The sequence below is a fragment of the Mirounga angustirostris genome, unplaced genomic scaffold, assembly GCF_029215605.1.
Source record: "Mirounga angustirostris isolate CCGP_5_RB_7025 unplaced genomic scaffold, mMirAng1.0.hap1 SCAF_6, whole genome shotgun sequence".
NCBI lineage: Eukaryota > Metazoa > Chordata > Mammalia > Carnivora > Phocidae > Mirounga > Mirounga angustirostris.
In genome coordinates this window covers 45,325,908-45,347,618 of record NW_026991714.1, presented here as the reverse complement: position 1 = coordinate 45,347,618, position 21,711 = coordinate 45,325,908, and the positions used below count along the sequence as shown (strand labels likewise).

The 21,711-nt window shown below is 38.0% G+C and overlaps 1 protein-coding gene across 2 annotated transcripts in view; it reads left to right on the top strand.

The window, feature by feature from the left end:
• TRMT1L (tRNA methyltransferase 1 like) overlaps nucleotides 1–21,318 on the top strand; it is a 51,218-nt gene extending 29,900 nt beyond the window's left edge. For both annotated transcript variants that reach the window (XM_045877335.3, XM_064594226.1), the window contains exons 11-15: nucleotides 15,093–15,171; nucleotides 17,521–17,687; nucleotides 18,198–18,260; nucleotides 20,709–20,835; nucleotides 20,940–21,318. In XM_045877335.3, coding sequence (XP_045733291.2) covers nucleotides 15,093–15,171; nucleotides 17,521–17,687; nucleotides 18,198–18,260; nucleotides 20,709–20,835; nucleotides 20,940–21,192 — 689 coding nt within the window. In that variant the 3' untranslated portion in view covers nucleotides 21,193–21,318. The remainder of the gene's footprint in view (nucleotides 1–15,092; nucleotides 15,172–17,520; nucleotides 17,688–18,197; nucleotides 18,261–20,708; nucleotides 20,836–20,939) is intronic.
• Nucleotides 21,319–21,711: the final 393 nt, after the last annotated feature.

The window sequence follows — 21,711 nt, the reverse complement described above, 5'->3', positions numbered from 1 at the left end:
TTCTCTAATCATCTCTTAATTTACTAAATCTAACTTTCTGAGTTTAGTCAAGAGTGGGCAGAATACTGCTTGATGTCTTGCATGTTTAAAGCTCACTACCCATAGCCTTTATACTTAAAAGAGTTTAGAGTTTCTTTGAGTGCCTTGTAAAAGTGTTTATGTTGTCATCTGTCACTGAATATTATAGTAACTTTTCCTTCTTTCATGTGACATGATTATTTTGCCTGGCTGCCCAAAGGAATATTTATTTTTGAAGTCCAGTAACTTTACTGGGGTATATCTTTTTAGGATAAGTGTTCCTAAATCACGGTGTACCCCTTCAGAGTTTCAAATCTTTCATTTTAAGAGAGTTTTCTTAAATATTTATTTAATTCTAATATTTGTCTTACCTTTGTATTATTATGTCTATGCTAGAATTCCTTAGCCTGTCTTTAACTATCATTTTATCTCTAGAAATGTTCAGACAGATTTGTAATTGTTTTATATTCTTCATGTATGGCCCTTTTACCATTATGAAATATCCATTTTTATCTCTGTGGTATTTGTCTGAAAGCTTATATTATCTGATATTAATATAAACATGACTTTGTAGTTACTATTGACATATATATTTTTCTCATCCTTTTACTTTCAATCCATAAGTGTCATCTTTTTAAAAAAATTTTTAAGATTTTATAATTTATTTGAGAGAGAGAGAGGGATAGAGCACAAGCAGGGGGAGCAGCAGAGAGAGAGGGAGAAGCAGGCTCCCCACTGAGCAGGGAGCCCGATGCGGGGCTCGATCCCAGGACCCTGGGATCATGACCTGAGCCAAAGGCAGACGCTTAACCGACTGAGCCACCCAGGCACCCCCGTAAGTGTCATCTTTGATCTTACTTTTTTATCCAGTCTCATCATTTCTGCCTTTTGATGAGAGTTTTATTTTATTTTATTTTTTTAAGATTTTATTTATTTGACAGAGACACAGCGAGAGAGGGAACACAAGCACGGGGAGTGGGAGAAGGAGAAGCAGGCTTCCCACTGAGCAGGGAGCCCCATGCGGGGCTCGATCCCAGGACCCTGATCATGACCCGAGCCAAAGGCAGACGCTTAACAATTGAGCCACCCAGGCGCCCCTTGATGAGCGTTTTAGACAGTTCCTACTAAATGTCATTATTGAAATGGTTGGCTTTATGTCTACTCTTTTGCTATTTGTTTTTATGTCTTTCACGTCTTTTTGTTGTTCTATTTCACCTTTGTTGCCTTTTTTAATGTTGGACATATTTTTAGTGTGTCCTCTTAATTCCTCTGCTGATTTTTTTGCTATATATTTTTCAGTTATTTTCTTAATGGTTTCTCCAGGGATTAACAGTATACACCTTTAACTTATCTTGAGCTACCTCAGGTTAATATTGACTGAAGACTGACAAAAGCTAGCAACTTTGCTCTAAGGTAATTTTATGTTCCTCTCCCCTTATAGGCTATTTTTGTCTTATATTAATTACATCTATGGTGATCCAATCAAACAATATAGTATTATATTTATTTTTTAAATATTATGATTTTCAAAGAAATTAAGACAGGAAAAGAGAGAATACACACACACACACGTATCTTTTATAGTTACCCACATAATTACCTTTCCAGTGCTCTTTAGTCCTATTTTATTCAAGTTACTCTATTTCATTTCCTTTCAACCTGAAGAACCTCCTTTACTATTTCTGCAACAGACTCTCCCAGTTTTTATTTATCTAGTGATGTCTTTATTTCACCTTCCTTTTTAAAGGATATTTTTTCTGAATGTAGAATTACTGGTTGACAGGAGTTTTTTTCTTTCAGCACTTTGAATATAAGCATTCAGTGCCCTTTGGCCTCCATTATTTCTGATGAGAAGTCAGTCCTTGTATTTTTGTTCCCTTGTACTTGATAAATTATTTTTCTCTTACTGCTTTCAAGATTTTCTCTTTGTGGCTTTCAGCAGTTTAGTTACAATATGTCTGAGTGGATCTCTTTATATTTATCCTAATTGGAATTCATTGAGCTTTCGGAGTCTGTAGATGAGTATTTTTCATCAGACGTAGGGCACTGTCTTGCTTCTCCAACCTAAACCCATCTTCATCACCTCAAACTGGAGGCAGATATTGTCTGTAATGTACTAATCATGAATTAGAGTAATATAATCAGCTGTTTCAAGTACAGTTTTCTAAACGACCCCTGCAGCTGTTGCTCTAGAGCCACTCTGGTTGCACTCATCTTTTCATTGTAAGTTCGAATATCCTCCTAAGGCTCTTTCTGCCTCTAATAGCTATTCTCTCCAGTGTGGTTTTCTTTCCAGTAGTATGATGTCTCAGCTTTTAGGCTTTCAGAAAGTACGGAACAATTTGGGATGTGTGCTGGCACTATCTAGGAATTATTCATAAAAGTATCTTTTCTGGGTCACCTGGGTGGCTCAGTCGGTTAAGATGCCTTCAGCTCAGGTCATGATCCTAGTGTCCTGGGATTGAGCCTCATGTCGTCAGGCTCTGTGCTCCAGCTGGGGGGGAGGGGGGCGTCTGCTTCTCCCTCTGACTGCGACTCCCCCTGCTTGTGCTCGCACTCCCTCTCTCTCTGTCAAATAAATAAAATCTTAAAAAAAAAAATCTTTTCTGTCATATCTAGAGATTTAGAATAAGAAGAGAAGTTGGGAAAAAAAAAAGAAGTTGGGTTTCAATGCTCAGCCCACCATCCTAATCTTGTTTTTAATATAACAGAATCAGAAGAGTTAAAGAATCCACTCTGGCTTTTTAAAATACAGGTTTTTGGGGCACTTGGCTGACTCAGTCAGTGGAGCTTGCAACTCTTGATCTCAGGGTTGTAAGTTCGAGCCCCACGTTGGGTGTAGAGATTACTTAAAAATAAAAGGGGCGTCTGGGTGGCTCAGTCAGTTGACCATCCAACTCTTGGTTTCAGCTCAGGTCATGATCTCAGGGTTGTAAGATCGAGTCCTGCAGCAGGCTTGGGGTTCTCTCTCCTTCTCCCACTTGTGCACGTGGGTGTGTGCTCTCTCTCTCTCTCTCTCTCTCTCTCCAAAATAAATAAATCTTTAAAAAAAATAAAATATTTAAAAATAAATGAATAAAATATAATGCAGGTTTTCAGAAATATCTTTGATGAAACTTTGGAAAGTTTTGGTTCTCCTGGATAACTAAGAAAATGGTTTAGTGGCCTGTGGTTTCTTTTTTCATTTTTCCTAATTCAGGTTTCCCTCATATAAAAAATAATAGACATCCTAAGTGTTTAAAAGGATAGCAGTCATGTGGATTTCACCTCACATTAAAAAAAGAAGAATCTCAGTGTTTCATTTTACCTTATACCCAGTATTACTGATGGTATTCTTGACTTAGAAATGATGAATCAGTTCTTACATTGAATTTTTTATCTTTCATCTCTCACTGTATTGTGTTTTACATTATCAACAAGTAGCTAAAGTCAAATACACTCTGCCCAAATTTGATCCCAAATCCATAAAAATCTAACCCCTTTTCTTCTCTGACAGAAGTCTTTCATTTTGCTTTATACTTTTAGACTTTTACCTACAGTAGTTTTTTTTTAAACAAACATTTTAAAGGATTTTTTTAAAGATTTTTATTTATTTATCTGAGAGAGAGAGGGAGAGTGGCAGAGGAAGAGGGAGAAGTAGGCTCCTGCTAAGCAGGAAGACTCCAATGTAGGGCCTGATCCTAGGACCCTGGGATCATGACCCGAGCCGAAGGCAGAAACCAGCTGAGCTACCCAGGCACCCCAAGGATTTTTGACTTAATAAATTGCTGTAGGGCACCTGGGTGGCTCAGATGGTTAAGCGTCTGCTTTCGGCTCAGGTCATGATCCCGGAGTCCTGGGATTGAGTCCCACATCAGGCTCCCTGCTCCTTGAGAGCCTGCTTCTCCCTCTGCCTCTCTCTCTCTGTCTCTCATGAATAAATAAATAAAATCTTTAAAAAAAAAATAAAAAATAAAAAAAATAAATAAATAAATTGCTGTAAGGAAATGATTTATTTTCTGCATTTTGCTTGCAGTCAGGTAGGACTTAAAGAGTGTAAATGAGTATGTCTTTTAAAGAAGTCAGCTCATTTAGAAATTTCTATAATTTTATCAACTTGTAACACATCTTTTAAAAGTCAACTAGTTCCCTAGTCTTTTTTTTTATTTGAGAGAGCGAGAGAGAGAGAGAGAGAGCACAGAGGGAGGGGGGAAGCAGACTCCCTGCTGAGCAGGGAGCCTGATGTGGGGCTCGATCCCAGGACCCCAGAATCTTGACCTGAGCCGAAGGCATACGCTTAACTGAGCCACCCAGGCGCCTCAGTTCCATAGTCTTAATGAAATAAAGATCCCTGCCGTACTCCCTAAAGTTGTCAGCTAAAATCTCACAGCTGTTTCTTCTAATATTTACATCCCTGTTTCTAAATGGCATGCTTAAACTACCTATAACTTCCTTCCATGGAAGAAGAGTATTCAGCTTCTTAAACCAACCCTGTTACATGCATGTGCTTCCACTCTCTAGTGTTAGCTAAATCATTATTCAGTGTTTATATTTTTATAAATATAAAATTATTGTTCACAAGTTGTATTAGTTATCTATTGCTGTGTAACAAAATACTCCAACATTTAATGACTTAAAACAACTATTATCTCATAGTTTTTCTGAATTAAGAATCTGGACATGGCTTAGCTGGGTCCACTAGCTCAGGGTCCCTCACAAGGCTGTGGTTAAGGTGTTTGCCAAGGCTGCAATCGAAGCCTGACTGGGGAAGGATCTCCTTACAAGTTTATTCACATGGCTATGGCCTAGATTCAGATCCTTGTAGGTTGTTAGACTGAAGACCTCAGCACTTTGCTGGCTGCTCAGAGGCTTCCTCAGTTCCTAATCATACATTCCTCTTCATCCAGCAGCTCACAACATGGCAGCTTGCTTCGTCAGAATGATCCAGCAAGAACCAGAGAGAAAGCAAGACAGAAGTCATGGTCTTTCATAACCTAATCTAATACATCCATCATTTTTGCCCTATTTTAGTAATTAGAAATGAACTAGATCCAGTGATCTCACACTTGAGAAGAAGGGGAAGAAGGGGACTACACAAGCATACAAATACCAGGCGACAGAGGTCATTTGCTGCTATCTTAGAAGGCTGCCTCAACACAGATGAACCAGTTAATATGCCGCCATAATGTTTCTTTTTGTATGCAACTCTTTGATAACTCTGGAATTAATAATTACTGTTTTTGTTTCCTTTTTTGTATATGTTCACTTTTCATAATCCATTCCTAAACTCTGCTACAGTTTCAGTGCTTCTTTCTATATGGGGTAAGTACATCAGGTAACCTTGGGTTCCAGTTTCACCCTGGAAACAGTGCTCCTGCTCTCCTTTGGGTGGTTTATTTTTAAGTCCACTGAAGGCCTTTAGCTGGCATCCTGGAAATTTGCTTTGGCTTTCTCCTCCTGATGAATCTCCTATATCTGAACCTTAATATATTTTTCCATTATCTTTGTCTGTTTTCTTGTTTTGAATGAGCACTTTTTTCTTTAGCTTCCTGAGAAGGATTGTGTGGCCACATATAGAATTGTAGGTTGTAAATCGTTTTTCTTCAGAATGCTTAAGGTATTATTATTTCATTGTCTTCTAGCCTCCAATATTAGTATTGAGAAGTCTGCTCTTCTTTCTTTTTTTTTAAGATTTTATTTATTTATTTGAGAGAGAGAGTGCACAGGAGCAGATGAAGGAGCGGGGGGTGGAGGGGCTAGGAAGAATCTGAAGCAGACTCAGCGCTGAGCATGGAGCCCAACTTGGGGCTCCATCTCATGACCCCGAGATAATGACCTGAACTGAAACCAAGAGTCTGACTGATGCTCAACTGACTGAGCCACCCAGGCACCCCTTTGCTATTGTTCTTATATTTAATCCTTTGTGATTTTTTTCTCCTATGAATGGTCTTAACATATCCTTTGTTTACCCAATATTCTAAAATTTTGTGATAATATGTGTATTAATTCATCTTTTTTAGTAGTTCACTGTCCCTGGGTAATCTGTGAGACCTTTAAGAAACTTGAGTTTTTCAGTTCTGGGAATTTTTTTTTTTTAATTCCAGCATAGTTAACATACAGTGCTATATTAGTTTCAGGTGTACAATATAGTGATCCAACAGTTCCATACATTACTCTGTGCTCACTAAGACAAGTGCACTCCTAATCCCCTTCACTTATTTCATACATCTCCTGTCCCATCTTCCCTCTGGTAACCATCTGTTTGTTCTCTATAGTTAAGATTCTGTTTTTTGGTTTGTCTTTTTTTTCTTCCTTTGTTCATTTGTTTCTTAAATTCCACATATGAGTGAAATCATATGATATTTGTCTTTCTCTGACTAGCTTATTTCCTTCAGAATTATACTCTAAATCATACAGGTTGCAAATAGTGAGATTTCATTCTTATGGCTGAATAATATTCTTGCATGTGTTTGTGTGTTTATCACATCTTCTTTATCCGTTCATCTATCAGTGGACACTTGGGCTGTTTCCATAGTTTGGCTATTATAAATAATGCTGCAGTAAACATAGGGGTGCATATATCCCTTCAAATTAGTGTTTTCATATCCTTTGGGTAGATGCCCAGTAGTGCGATTACTGGATTGTAGGGTGAACATAGGGTAGCTCTATTTTTAATTTTTTGAGGAACCTCCATGCTATTTTCCTTAGTGGCTGTACCAGTTTGCATTCCCACCAACAGTGCACAAGGGTTCCTTTTTCTCCACATCCTCACCCACGTTGTTTCTTGAGTTTTTTATTTTAGCCATTCTAACAGGTGTGAGGTGTTATCTCATTGTGGTTTTGATCTGCATTTCTCTGAGTGATGTTGAGCATATTTTCATGTGTCTATTGGCCATGCGTATGTCTTCTTTGGAGAAAGGTCTGTCAAGTCTTCTGCTAATTTTGGGGAAGTTATTTGGGGGGTTTTGGTGTTGAGTTATATAAGTTCTTTCTATATTTTGGTTACTAACCCTTTATTGGATTTATCATTTACACATATCTTCCCCCACTCAGTAGATTATCTTTTTGTTTTATTGGTTGTTTCCTTTGCTGTGCACAAACTTTTTATTTTTATTTTTATTTTTAATTTTTTTTTATTTTGTGATGTTAGTCACCATATATTACATCATTGGTTTTTGATGTAGTGTTCCATGATTCATTGTTTGCATATAACACCCAGTGCTCCATTCAATATGTGCCCTCTTTAGTACCCATCACCAGGCTAACCCATCTCCCCACCCCCCTTCCCCTCTCAGAGTCCATAGTCTCTCATGGTTTGTCTCCCCCTCCGATTTCCCCCCCTTCATTTTTCCCTTCCTACTATCTTCTTTTTTTTTTTTTTTTTTTAACATATAATGTATTATTTGTTTCAGAGGTACAGGTCTGTGATTCATCAGTCTTACACAATTCACAGCGCTCACCATAGCACATACCCTCCCCAATGTCTGTCACCCAGCCACCCCATCCCTCCCACTCCCCACCACTCCAGCAACCCTGTTTGAAGCTTTTTATTTTGATGTAGTCCAGGAGTTTATTTTTGCTTTTGTTTGCCTTGCCTCAAGAGACAGACATATCTAGAAGGATGTTGTTATGACCAATTTCAGAGAAATTACTGCCTACGCTCTCTTCTAGGATTTTTATGGTTTCCTGTCTCACATTTAAGTCCTTAATCCATTTTAAGTTTATTTTTGTGTGTGATGTAAGAAGGTGGACCAGTTTCATTCTTTTCCGTGTAGCTATCCAGTTTTTCCAACACCATTTGTTGAAGAGACTGTCTTTTTCCCATTACATATTCTTGCCTCCTTTGTCAAAGATTAATTGACTGTGTAATTGTGGGTTTATTTCGGGGCTTTCTGTTCTGTTCCATTGATCTGTGTGTCTGTTTTTGTGTCGATACCATACTGTTTTGATTACTACAGCTTTGTAATAACACTTGAAATCTGGAATTGTGATACATCTGGTTTTGTTTTACTTTTTCAAGATTGCTTTGGCTACTCAGGATCTTTTGTGGTTCCGTACAAATTTTAGGATTGTTCTAGTTCTGTAAAAAATGTTGTTGGTGGGCGCCTGGGTGGCTCAGTTGGTTAAGCGACTGCCTTCGGCTCAGGTCATGATCCTGGAGTCCCTGGATCAAGTCCCGCATCGGGCTCCCTGCTCGGCAGGGAGTCTGCTTCTCCCTCTGACCCTCCCCCCTCTCATGTGCTCTCTCTCTCATTCTCTCTCTCAAATAAATAAATAAAATCTTTAAAAATAAATAAATAAATAATGTTGTTGGTATTTTGATAGGGATTGCATTTAATCTGTAGATTGCTTTGGATAGTATGGACATTTTAACAATATTTGTTCTTCCAGTCCATGAGCATGGAATGCCTTTCCACTTTTTTATGTCATCTTCAGTTTCTTTCATCAGTCTTTTATATTTTTCAGAGTACAGGTTCTTCACTTCTTTGGTTAAGTTTATTCCTAGGTATTTTATTACTTTTAGTGCAACTGTAAATGGGATTGTTTTTCTTCCCTTCCTCCCTCCCTCCCTTCCTTTTTTCTCTCTCTTTCTTTCTTTCTTTTTTCTTTCTTTCTTTCTTTCTCTCTCTCTCTCTCTTTCTTTCTTTCTCTCTTTCTCTCTTTCTCTCTCTTTCTTTCTTTCTTTCTTTCTTTCTTTCTTTCTTTCTTTCTTTCTTTCTTTCTTTTTTAGAGAGAGAGAGCAGGGGAGGGACAGAGGGAAAGAGAAAGAGAGACTCTTAAGTAGGCTTCACGCCCAGTACAGAGCCTGAGATGGGGCTCAATTTCATGATCCTGAGATCATGACCTGAGCCAAAAGCAAGAGTTGGACACTTAACCCACTTAGCCACCCAGGTGCCCCAATGGAATCGTTTTCTTAATTTCCCTTTCTCCTGCATTATTAGTGTATAGAAATGCAACAGATTTCTGTACATTGATTTTGTATCCTGTAACCTTACTGAATTCATTTATCAGTTCTATCAGCTTTTGGTGGAATTTTTAGGGTTTTCTATATATAGCATCATGTCATCTGCAAACAGTGAAAGTTTGACTTCTCCCTTACCAATTCCGATGCCTTTTATTTCTTTTTGTTTTCTGATTGCTGTGGCTAGGAATTCCAGTACTCTGTTGAATGAAGGTGGCAAGAGCTGATATCCTTCTGTTGTTCTTGACCTTTGGAGAAAGCTATCAGTTTTTCCCCCCTGGGTATGGTGTTACCTGTGGGTTTTTCATTTAAGGCCTTTATTATGTTGAGGTACATTCCCTCTAAATTAACACTTGATGGAGTTGCTGAGTTCCCTAAGTCTATTCTCATTTGTATAATTTTTTTTCTCACCAGCTTGATTGAGCTTGATTACTTTCCATTACTCTGTTTTCCAAGTCACTAATTCCTTCCTTTGTTTACTCTAGCCATCCAGTGTATTTTTTATTTCACTCATTGTGTCCCTCATTTCTGATTGGTTCTTTTTTTATCTCTTTGTTAAGGATCTCACTGATGTCCTTCACTCTTTTCTCAATACCAGTGAATATCTTGATGATCATTATTTTTCATTCTCTGTGAAGCATATTACTTATATCTGTTTTGTGCAGATGTCTTGCTGTGGTTTTGTCCTCTTCTTTTATTTGGGACATATTCCTCTGTCTTCTCATTTTGTGTAGCACTCTGTGTCTGTTTGTGTGTGTTAGGAAAGTCAACTACATCTCCTGCTCTTGAAAGTAGTGGACTGGGCGCCTGGGTGGCTCAGTCGTTAAGGGTCTGCCTTCGGCTCAGGTCATGATCTCAGCGTCCTGGGATCGAGCCCCACATCGGGCTCCCTGCTCGGCGGGAAGCCTGCTTCTTCCTCTCCCACTCCCCCTGCTTGTATTCCCTCTCTCACTGGGTCTCTCTCTGTCAAATAAATAAATAAAATCTTTAAAAAAAAAAAAGTAGTGGACTTATGAAGAAGAGGTCCTATAGTGCCCTGCAATGTAGTGTCCCCTGTTCACCAGAACCTGGCACACACCTGTGTGTGTTGTGTGCCCTGCTGTTGTGTCCTGGCCCTTTTTCCTTCAGTCCAGTTGTCTGCAGAGGTTCTCTTTGTCTGTTATGGGCAGTGTTTCATCCCCAACCAGGGTGGGCTGTGAGGTTTTAATAAGATGTGCAGCAGTCTGCTTGCAGAATGAGACCTGCAGGGACTGGGGGCTGTGTGGGTGGGACACACAGTTTTCACAAGGTACACCTGGCTTCCAGAGGGCCTGCCGCAGCCACTGCCACTTGGACTGAGGCCCCGCAAAACACACAGGTCAGGAGACCAGGTGTTGGCAAGGTTTGTGTGGTCTTCTGGGGGAGGGTGCCTGCAGCCCTGAGACTGAGGCAGGCTTCGCTGGAGGGGGTGGGGTTTGGTGTAAGCAAGTTAGGTAGTGAATGTCACTGGTTTCCACGGGTGGCCATGTGTTTATGCTGGGGGGCAGGGCAGGGAGATAGTGCCTGCCAGCTCATTTGTTTCTAGAGAAGTCCCTCATCCATCCCTATCCCTCTAGGACATGAGCTGAAATGAATAAACTACTCTCCGTCCCCTCTGTCCCAGGCATTTTTCAAATTGCTGCCTCTCTGCTGAATGGCTGTGGGCTCTTTGTCATGCTGTCTCTTTAAGGGCAGGGTCTTAGCTTCCTGTTGCCCTCCAGGCTCTCCCAGAACTGAGCCTACTGATTTTTAAAATCCTAGGCTTTCAGCCCCACTGGTTGTGAGAACTCATGAAATTCAGCCCCTCTCCCTTTCAAAGCCAAATTTACGGGTATCTGTCTTCGCTCTGTGGGCTCCCAGGTATGTTAATCTGGTTCTCTCCCGTTTCCACCCCAGTGGCTCCCTCCCCACGGCAGATGAGGATGCTGTCTGTTTTGCTTTCCACCGCATCTCTGCCCTTCCTACCCTCTTCAGTGTGGTCTCTTCTCTACCTTTAGTTGTGGAGTTTGTTCTTCCAGTCTTCAGGTTGTTTTCTGGGTTGTTTATGATGATGTGAGTGTTATCTAATTATATCCATGGGACGAGGTGAGCTTAGGGTCCTCTTGTTTCCACCTTCCCAACCTGGGAAATTTTTTCTTTTAACTCTTCTATCTTTTCTTTCAGAGGTAAGGTCCTTCCTTTGGAACTTACTTTTTTTTTTTTTTTTTACCAGCTTTATTTAGATATAATTGACAAAAACTGCGTAACTTTAAGGTGTACAACACATATCATTGATTTCATGTACATGTATAGTGAACTGACTACCACAATAAGATTAGTTAACACTTTCATCACCTCACAGTTACCTGTGTGTGTGTGTGATGAGAACATTTAAGATCTACTCTTAGTAAATTTCAATTATACAGTCTAACATTGTTAATTATAGTCACCACACTGTACATTATTAGATCCCCACACCATCTTATAACTGAAAGTTTATAGCCTTTTACCAACATCTCTTCATTTCCCCCACCCCCAGGTCTGGGCAAATACCAATCTACTCTGTTTCTATGAGTTCAGCTTTTTTAGATTTCACATATAAGTGAGATCATAAAGTATTTCTTTCTCTGTCTGATTTATTTTGTTAGTATAATGCCCTTAAGATTCATTCATGTTGTCACAAATTGCAGGGTTTCCCTCTTTTTCATGGCTGAATAATATTCTATTATATATGTACCACCTTTTTTTTTTTTTTTTCAATTTTTCTTTTTTGAGTATAGTTGACACACAATGTTACATTAGTTTTAGGTGTACAACTTAGTGATTTTGACAAATTTATACATTATGCCACAAGTACAGCTACCATCTGTCCCATTACATCACTATTATAATACCATTGATTGTATTTCTTGTGCTAGGCCTTTTATTCCCATGACTTACTCATCCCATAACTGGAGGCCTATATCTCCCTCTCCCCTTCACCCATCTCCCCTTCCCTCTGGCAAACACCAGTTTTTCTCTGTATTTATAGGTCTGATTCTACTTTTTGTTTATTTGTGGGGGTTTAATTTTTTTTTTTTTTTTTAGATTCCACTTGAGTGGAATCATATGGTATTTGTCTTTCTCAGTCTGACTTATTTCACTTAGTATAATACCCTCTAGGTCCATCCTTGTTGTCTTAAATGGTACAATCTAATCCTTTTTATGGCTGCATAATGTTCCATTATGTGTGCATATATATAAATACCACATTTTCCTTACCCATTCATCTATTGATAGACACTTAGGTTGCTTCCATATCTTGTCTATTGTAAGTAGTGCTGCAGTAAGCATAAGGGTGCATGTATCTTTTCAAATTAGTGTTTTTATATTCTTTGGGTAAATACCCAGAAGTGGAAATCGAAGAAAGTGAATGATAACCCAAGAATGGCCTGAGGGAAGTTAGTGGGAGAGTGTGATTTAAAATAACTGTTCTGGGGCTTAAGTGAACTGAACAGTCCATAGTGGAATATGGCCCCGATTTGGACAGTCTTTTCATGTCTTTGGCGTTTGGTTCTACTTTATAGATTTCCCTGATTGTTATTTTCCAACTTTCCTTTTTAAATTTGTCGTATTTTGTGTTTTTAAGTTACTTCATATTTTCTCGTTTCTTTTTTTAATAGTGTCCTATTCTTGTTTCAGAGATACAAAATCTAATCTTAGCTCTCTAAGAATATTGGTTATAGTTGGGTATATTTTTATTTAAGGGCAGATAGATTTTTTTTTTAGTTTTTTGTATTGTTGTTTCTGTTATTTTGTTGTTTTAGTTCTTCTGTTTCCTAACAATTCCTCTTTCTGTGTTGTAATTTTGTTCTCTGTCATGGCAGATCTCAAATGGTCTTTGGTTGTCCACACTCAGTTTTTTGGAAGCACTGGAGTCAGGGCTTAGGGACGGATAGATTTTACTGTAATGAGAAGGCACCAGTCTGCCTTTTCACTAGGGGATCCCCCAGATGAAAATGAAATGTATTAGGTCTTTTCTCTTGGATTGGTTAAGTTTTTCTAGAGAAATTTTTGAATCTTCCATCAGTTTTCTAGGAACCGTATTGCGGAAGGAGACTTGGAAGGTCTTACCATTTATGATGTCTTTTACTTAATCCCTCTCTTTTCATAAATCTTACTCTCAACTGTGACTGATGCTTCTGGTTCCAGGTCCTCCATGGCTCAGCCTCACCCAAGATTAACTTCATTTTTTTGGAATGAGGAAGCACAGAAGTCTGATTGTGTGTATTAAAGAAGGAAATCTAGGGGTCTTAATAAGACCCCTTAAAAATTTTTAGCCAGACCTCTTTTTTGCACAACTGCCCTATACCCGTCTTTTAAGATGATCAGTACCTTCCATTCTCAGGTCTTTCTGGGGTCCCAGAACTATTGGGCTTGCTGTTTTATTGGTAGCCTGTCTGCCCATTTCAGGCTTAGCTTTAGCATTGTCTGGCCTGCTAAATCAGTTATCCCCTTGTGTACCTTATTTCCACTTCTAAAATTTTATTGACATCTCTTATCTTCTGTTACCTCTGCTCCCATTTTATTTATCCTTGGGTTTGACTTTTATTCCTTTGTTCTCATTGTAATGCTTTAAGAGATAGCAGAGATAAAGTACATGTTCAATCCATTGCATTTAAATAGAAGTCTCTGAATTATTTTTTAATTCCTCATCTGGAATTGTCTTCATAGCCTATATACCGATGACATGGACATACTAGTTTTCTTTCTTTACCCCTTCATTTTTTGCTACTGGTAACTTGAAATGATAGTCCTGACCTGTCAAAGAGGGAATTTGCTATTGGTGGCCTAGCACTGAGAAATCCTAGGCAAGGGGCTTGGGAAAAGACATACATTGATATGATGGGAGCATTTGGTAAATACATCAAGAAACAAACCGACTAATAAAAATTCATGTGCGTGCTGCCTACCTGTGGTAAGTGGGTGTAACTCTGACAGAACTATAAATTGCCCTAATTTGGGTAATACTATAGTATTATAATTTACTTATTTAATGGTTCCAGGGAAGACTTCTTGAATATATTCACATAATGTTGGAGGAACATAGTTCTTAACAAATCTAATATTAATGATAGTCTCACCCTTCTTTAAGGCTTATAGTTAAATAATACTGAAAAGTAGATCTAGTAAAAACAGTGAAGGAAGAAGCCTTCAAGTAAATCTAAAATAAGATCTCACATCTGTGCATTATCCCACTTAATTACATTGAGTAACAGTGATGTCCAATAGCAATAGGCTATATAGACCTATATCCCTACCACCATAATTCTGAGTTCTGGATATATCTAGGACTGATTGATCAGATCAGGCCATTTCAAGAAAGTGAATAATAACCCAAGAATGGCCTGAGGGAAGTTAGTGGGAGAGAGTGATTTAAAATAACTGTTCTAGGGCTTAGTGAACCAAACAGTCCGTAGTAGGATATTGCCCCATTTTGGAAACTAAGAATAATGGTAGTATTTCCTCAATTTCCTTGGGATTGTATCAGGCCTCTCACTGATCTTTTAAACTGAATTAAGATTCTTCTAGCCTGTATTAGATATATTTATATATCTAGGCTGAATATGAATCAAGCCTAGGGAGTAATTTGTTTTCTTCCCCTTTGCAGAAGTAACTAATGAGAAATGTCTTTATTTTGATGGGATGTTGGTTACATGGCTATATACATTTCTTAAAAACTCATCAACCTTTTCACATAACATGCATACATTTTATTGCATGTAAATTATACCCCCATCAGGTGATTTTAAATGGATATCTTGTGGACTTCTAAAGATTTTCTCCTACTTAAATTATTTCATGTACCGTAGTGACTAAAAGCTAGTAAAAGTTATGCCTCTAATAAGCCCTTTGACATGGATTTCTGTGACTTCTCTTAAGCTTTAATTCTCTGATCTGGATAATTAAGATTTTAACAGTATCTGCTTCAGAGTTGTAAGGATTAAATTTTTTAAATGCATATAAAATACTTAGCATAATACCTGGCACATAGTAGATCCTCATTATGTAGTGGCTGCAAATTATTATAAATATAACAATTACTATTTACATTGTCATTTCTCCTTTGATTTCTCTTTTTATAATATTTTCACAGAAAACCCATATAGACAGCTGCCCTGTAACTGTCATGGAAGCATGCCTGGAAAGACAGCGATAGAACTTGGACCACTATGGTATGTGCTTAAACATAATAATATAAGATGGTCCCCAACTTGGGATTTTTCGACTTTATAGTGGTGCAGAGGCAGTACACATTCAACAGAAAGTGTATTTCAAATTTTGAATTTTGATCTTTTCCTAAGCTAGCAAAATGCGATAGTCTTCTCTCATGATATTGGGCAGTAACAGCAAGCCAGTCACACAGTCAGGAGGGTCAACAACCAGTACACTTACAACCATTTAGTTTTTCACTTTCAGTATAATATTCAGTAAATTACATGAACTAGTCAATACTTTATTATAAAATAGGCTTTGTGCTAGATGACTTTGCCCAACTGTTTGGTAATGAAAGTGTTTTCTGAGCATATTTAAGGTGGGTTAGGCTAGGCTATGATGTTCAGTAAGTTAGTCTATTAAATACATTTTTTTTTTAAGATTTTTATTTGAGAGAGAGAGTGCGCACAAGCAGGGAGGAGGGGCACAGCGAGAGGGAGAAGCAGGCTCCCCGCTGAGCAAGGAGCCCAATGCGGGGCTCCATCCCAGGAGCCTGGCTGGGATCATGACCCAAGCCGAAGGCAGATGCTTAACTGATGGAGCCACCCAGGCGCCCTATTAAATGCATTTTCAATTTATTTTCATCTTACCTGGGTTTACATAATTCCATCGTAGGTTGAGGAAGATCTGTATCCAAAATTGATTTATATATTGATTTGATTGCTGATATTTGATTATGTGTAGTAAAAGACAAGCAAATTTCAATTTAATTTTTAAGTCTAGTCAAATAATTAGGACTCTTCTACCCCTATGAACCTGAGGTGTTTTTTGTTTTCAGATTTTTCTATACCATTATTCTCACAAGTTTGCAATAGTGCTAAGAGACCATGGGATCAAAGAGAAGCCTGGCTGATCTGCAAACTAGATAATTCATTTCTGAATAGTAAGAATGAGACTTTTTTCAGTTGACAGTTTGTAGAACTAGGGTGTGATTATGAAGTGATCACCATAACTTTTTATAGAAGAGTCAACTAATACAAGGTCTTCAAGAAATTAGTTTTAAGTGAGAAGGGCTTGTGAAAGTAAAAGTCTGCCTTTGTTTTAGGTAAAGCTATTTAGATGGGACTCAGCTGCAAATATTTAATGTGTTTTTTGCATCATTAGTAAACTAGCTATTGTGTTTTTAGTGACTTAAAGTTGAATTGTTTTTAATCAGAATCCTTACTTTTAGGTTGTTACTAGAGAGTCCGATAGAAATTTGAGATTCCTAACAATACTGTGACAAGAATCATTGCAGATTTGGGCGCCTGGGTGGCTCACTCGTTAACGTCTGTGTTCGGCTCAGGTCATGATCCCAGGGTCCTGGGATCGAGCCCCGCTTCGGGCTCCCTGCTCGGCAGGAAGTCTGCTTCTCCCTCTTCTACTCCCCCTGCTTGTGTTCCCTCTCTCGCTGGGTCTCTGTCAAATAAATAAAATCTTTAAAAACAAACAAACAGTATTCATTGAAGTCTCTCTTTAGTGCTTTAACCCAAAATTATCTCGAAATTCCATTTTAGTAAATCTTACATTGATGATTCGTTTGACACTTTAAAATCATATATCCTTTCATTTATATTTGCTAGCCTAATAATATCTTTCATTGAGGATATACTTTGGACTAATGATTTTATGTGTGCTATCTCATTAATTCCCATAACAAGTGTGAGAAGTTTTTCTATTTTATGATGAGGAATAAGAGACTCAAAAGCACTAATTACTCAAGATTACATAGGTAGAAGTGGTGGAGCCAGGATGAGAATCCAGTTTTTATCTGACTTGGAATTTCATATTCTGTCTATTATACCTGCAATTCTCAAATGGGAAGCATATCAGACTTACCCTTGTGCCATGTTTTTAACAAAATCACCATTACAACATCTCATTCTCCTGTATCTACTCCTGCCCATTCCCACCCTACATGTACACATTGGATTAAGATTTTACTGACAGGAATATGCTTTATGAAAACTTCTGTATCACACTATGTGCCTATCTAGATTTATAGGCTTTTATAGGGCAAACACTGTATTTTATACTTTGGTATATCCTCCACGTCCCCATGTACAACAGGGCTATATACCTTACACTGTATATGAGGGTTCAATAAATTCTTCGTTGACTTTGAATGAAATTTCCATGAATAATCCCATTAATTTAGAGAACTAACATGATAAAAGGAGTGGGAAAATAGAAAATAATTTTAAATTAAATCAAATTCTTTAATTTCAGCATTTATTCCATCCTATAATTACATATCTTAGCTGTAGTTAAATTATATTTTTTTAATAGACATTTCTCTTACCCAGTTCTCTGTATTTTCTTTTTTTCAGGTCAAGTTCCCTTTTCAATACTGGATTCCTCAAAAGAATGCTATTTGAATCTTTTCACCATAGTCTGGATGACATTCAGACCCTAATAAAGACATTAATCTTTGAATCAGAGTGTACTCCTCAAAGTCAGTTTTCAGTTCATGCACCTTCAAATCTCAACAAGCAAGGTGACTAATTTATATTCAGGGCCTGAATGAATTAACAATTTTATTAAGATACGTATATATGTATTTTTTCCCCTAACTTTAGTAGATTAAAAAAACTAAAAGTCTGTTGTGATTTTATTACCCTATATCTGCTTTCTAGAAAGAAAAACCTAGTGTGGCCAAAAATTTTCATAATATCCATTGAGACACGGAGGCTGTTTACACTTACTACTCATTAAAGCTGTTTTTTGTCCTTTATTTTCTTTAGTATAAATAGGCTTTTGTAGTTTTATCGGGCTACTGATACAAGGGTGGAACTATTAGACATTCTAGTATTCTCATAAGTCATTAGAAGCAGCAGTTATTGTTAGATAGTTAAAAAAAAATTCTTACAATCTTTTTACACAGAATCTCATATTTCATAAAAGCAATGTGGATAGAATTTATAGAATTTAATAAGCTTTTATTTAAACTTTGAATTGTTCTTAATGTTATCCTGTAAAATATTTTGTTATTCCCGTTTTATTTTAGAAGAATATGGTGTGTTTATTAAAACTACAGATGATACCACAACAGATAATTACACTGCACAAGGTATGTATGTGTGTGTATATATGTAAATATGTATTTATCAGGGCAAAAACACAGGTAGTAAAAGGGTAGGAAGAGAAGAGGTTGCTTTGGTGGCCGACTCTAAAATGCTTTTTCATTATACAGAAAATATAATTAGAGTAAAACTTGTTTATCTGGCATTTGCACTGTTCACAATTTCTATTAACATGTATCTGTTCACATCTCTAATATATGGTGATCCGCTTGAAAGAACTTTAAGACCTTGAAGAACCATGTGAACCAAATTAAAACCAAATTATATTCGATAGCTATAGATTGTTTTATTCTAATTCTTTAAACTTTCTCATCAGCATATGATTTATTATTTTTAAGATTTTATTTATGTATTTAGTTGTTTGAGAGAACGAGCAGAGGGAGAGAGAGAACAGCAGACTCCCTGCTGAGCAGGAAGCCTGATGCTGGGCTCGATCCCATGACCTGGAGATCATGACCTGAGCCGAAGGCAGACGCTTAACTGACTGAGCAAACCAAGTGTCCCTCAACATATGATTTATAATAATTCCATTAATTAACTAGACGACCCTGTTCCCTGGCCATAAGAATTTACTGTATGGCCTTATAATTTCAGATGTGTGCATGTACACTTTAAAATACGGTTATATTAGGCATTGCAAATTTCCTTTCAAAAGGATTTTAAGATTTATATAAAATGTCAGTGCCTTAATGTCTAAGGTTTTGTTTTGCGCGGTTTTTTTAAGTTATTTATTTATTTATTTGACAGAGAGACACAGTGAGAGAGGGAACACACAAGCCAGGGGAGTGGGAGAGGGAGAAGCAGGCCTCCCGCAGAGCAGGGAGCCCAATGTGGGGCTCGATCCCAGGACGCTGGGATCATGACCTGAGCCGAAGGCAGTCGCTTAATGACTGAGCCACCCAGGCACCCCATTTGTTTTGCTTTTTAAAAGACAACTTAGGGGGCGCCTGGGTGGCTCAGTCGTTAGGCGTCTGCCTTTGGCTCAGGTCATGATCCCAGGGTCCTGGGATTGAGCCCCGCGTTGGGCTCCCTGCTCAGCGGGAAGCCTGCTTCTCCCTCTCCCTCTCCTCCCTGCTTGTGTTCCCTCTCTCGCTGTGTCTGTCAAATCAATAACATCTTAAAAAAATAAAAGACAACTTAGGGGCTTCTGGGTGGCACAGTCAGGCATCTGACTCTTGGTTTCAGCTGAGGTCATGATTTCAGGGTCATGAGATCAAGCGCCACGTCAGGCTCTGCGCTCAGCATGAAGTCAACTTGAGCTTCTGTCTGTCTCTGCTCCTCCCGCTTGTGCAATCTCTCTAAAATAAGCAAATAAATTTTAAAAAATTATTAAAAGACAACTTGGACTTTAGTGGGGTTTTTTTTTAAGATTTTTTTATTTTTGGGGGGTCACAAGAGACATGGGGCTCCATCCCAAGACCCTGAAATCATGACCTGAGCCGAAGACAGACACTTAACCGACTGAGCCACCCAGGTACCCTCCAAATTGAAAGAGCAGAGGAATAGAATTATAAGCTGTAATTTTTAATAGTTGCTCAACATTTTAGAGTTGATATTCGAAGACAAGAAAACTTCAACTCCTTTTGATAGTATATGGTTTAGGGGCGCCAGGATGGCTCAGTGGTTTGAGTGTCTGACTCTTGGTTTTGGCTCAGGTCATCTCAGGGTCATGAGTTCGAGCCCCATGTCAGGCTCCACACTCAGCATGAAGTCTGCTTGAGATTCTCTCTCAGCCCTTCCCCCTGCTCTCTCTCTCCAATAAATCTTTAAAAAAATATATATGGTTTAATAACTACTATATGCTCTTTCCAAGAGTAATGTTCAATTGGCATCTTCAACTAGTTTTCTAACATTCAAATCACCTAAAATGGTTTCTTCTACTTAATTTCTCTGTTGGAGGGAAAAGGTTATGGTACATTGCAAAAAGCATTAGACTTAAGAGCATCATTTTACTTCTTTTTATTGTATAACTTCAGCCAGGCCACTCACCTTCAGCAAAGGTGTCTTAAATCCTTTTTAGAGTAAGGTAAAACATAAGTTTTAAAATCTTTAAAGTCTCTGAGCCTTTTTTATATATAGATTAATCTCTATGAATTGTTCTATAGCTCTAAAATTATTATTCTAAGACTGATCAACATTTAAACCTTTCATGATAAAAAATATCAGGCCAGGGGCGCCTGGGTGGCTCAGTCATTAAGCGTCTGCCTTCAGCTCAGGTCATGATCCTAGGGTCCTGGGATCGAGCCCCGCATCGGGCTCCCTGCTCAGCGGGGAGTCTGCTTCTCCCTCTCCCACTCTCCCTGCTTGTGTTCCCTCGCTCGCTGTGTCTCTGTCAAATAAATAAATAAAAATCTTAAAAAAAAAAAAAAAATCCGGCCAAAAATAGTCATTATAAAGGTACTATATCTGATTTTGTGTATATGTGTATGTTTCAGGAAAGAGAAAAGGTAATGAAACAATCACAACTTTAGCCAAAAGGCAGAAGACTGATGTCAGTACTGAACATCCTCCCTTTTATTACAACATCCACAGACACAGCATTAAAGGAATGAATATGCCAAAGTAAGACAGCCAGTGAATGGCAAAATGTATATTTCATACTTTAATGACACTGTGATTTAAATAAGATGCAGAATCTAATTTTTTTTTTCCTTTCCTTGCGGCAGGTTGAAAAAGTTTTTGTGCTATCTTTCTCAAGCAGGCTTTCGAGTAAGCCGGACTCATTTTGACCCAATGGGTGTTCGTACAGATGCACCTCTGATGCAGTTTAAGTCCATCCTTTTGAAGTACAGCACCCCTACCTATACTGGAGGACAGTCGGAGGGCCACGTCCAGTCAGCATCCGAAGATACAGTAGCTGACAGGGTTGAAATGTCAGTGAATGACAAAGCAGAAGCAAACAGTTGCAGAAGATGGTAAATGTAGAGAAGAGTTACTCAGATGTCTGTATAGATGGCCTAATCTCTATACCAACTGTAGTTCTTTTTCTATTCTTTCAATTCAGTGGTGTAAAAATAAAAAACAGTGCTGTTTTCATTCAGAAAATTAGCAGTCTCTAACTTAGTTTGGGAGCTATGCTTTCCAGGTTTTTCTTACTGTAAAGAAAACTTAAAATTTTAATGAAAACATTTCATATGAAGCCAAGTTTATGACTGAGATCACCCTACCATTTAGTAATGCAGAAAACTTTCACTTGCAAAGTGTTTGGAATTTTATGTCTGTTATGGAAGCCATCCTTTACTGTTCTTAATCACATGTCTACTTAAAGTGATTCATCTTTGTTTTTCTGTTTGTAGCACACAAAATGAAGCCAGAAGCCTTTCACATATGAAATTACCCTGAATAGAACAATGTCCTTTCATATCACTAATGCTGTTTCACAATTACGAAGCTAAAATGTGTTCCCAATTTTAAGAAATCATACTTCTTTCCACATTC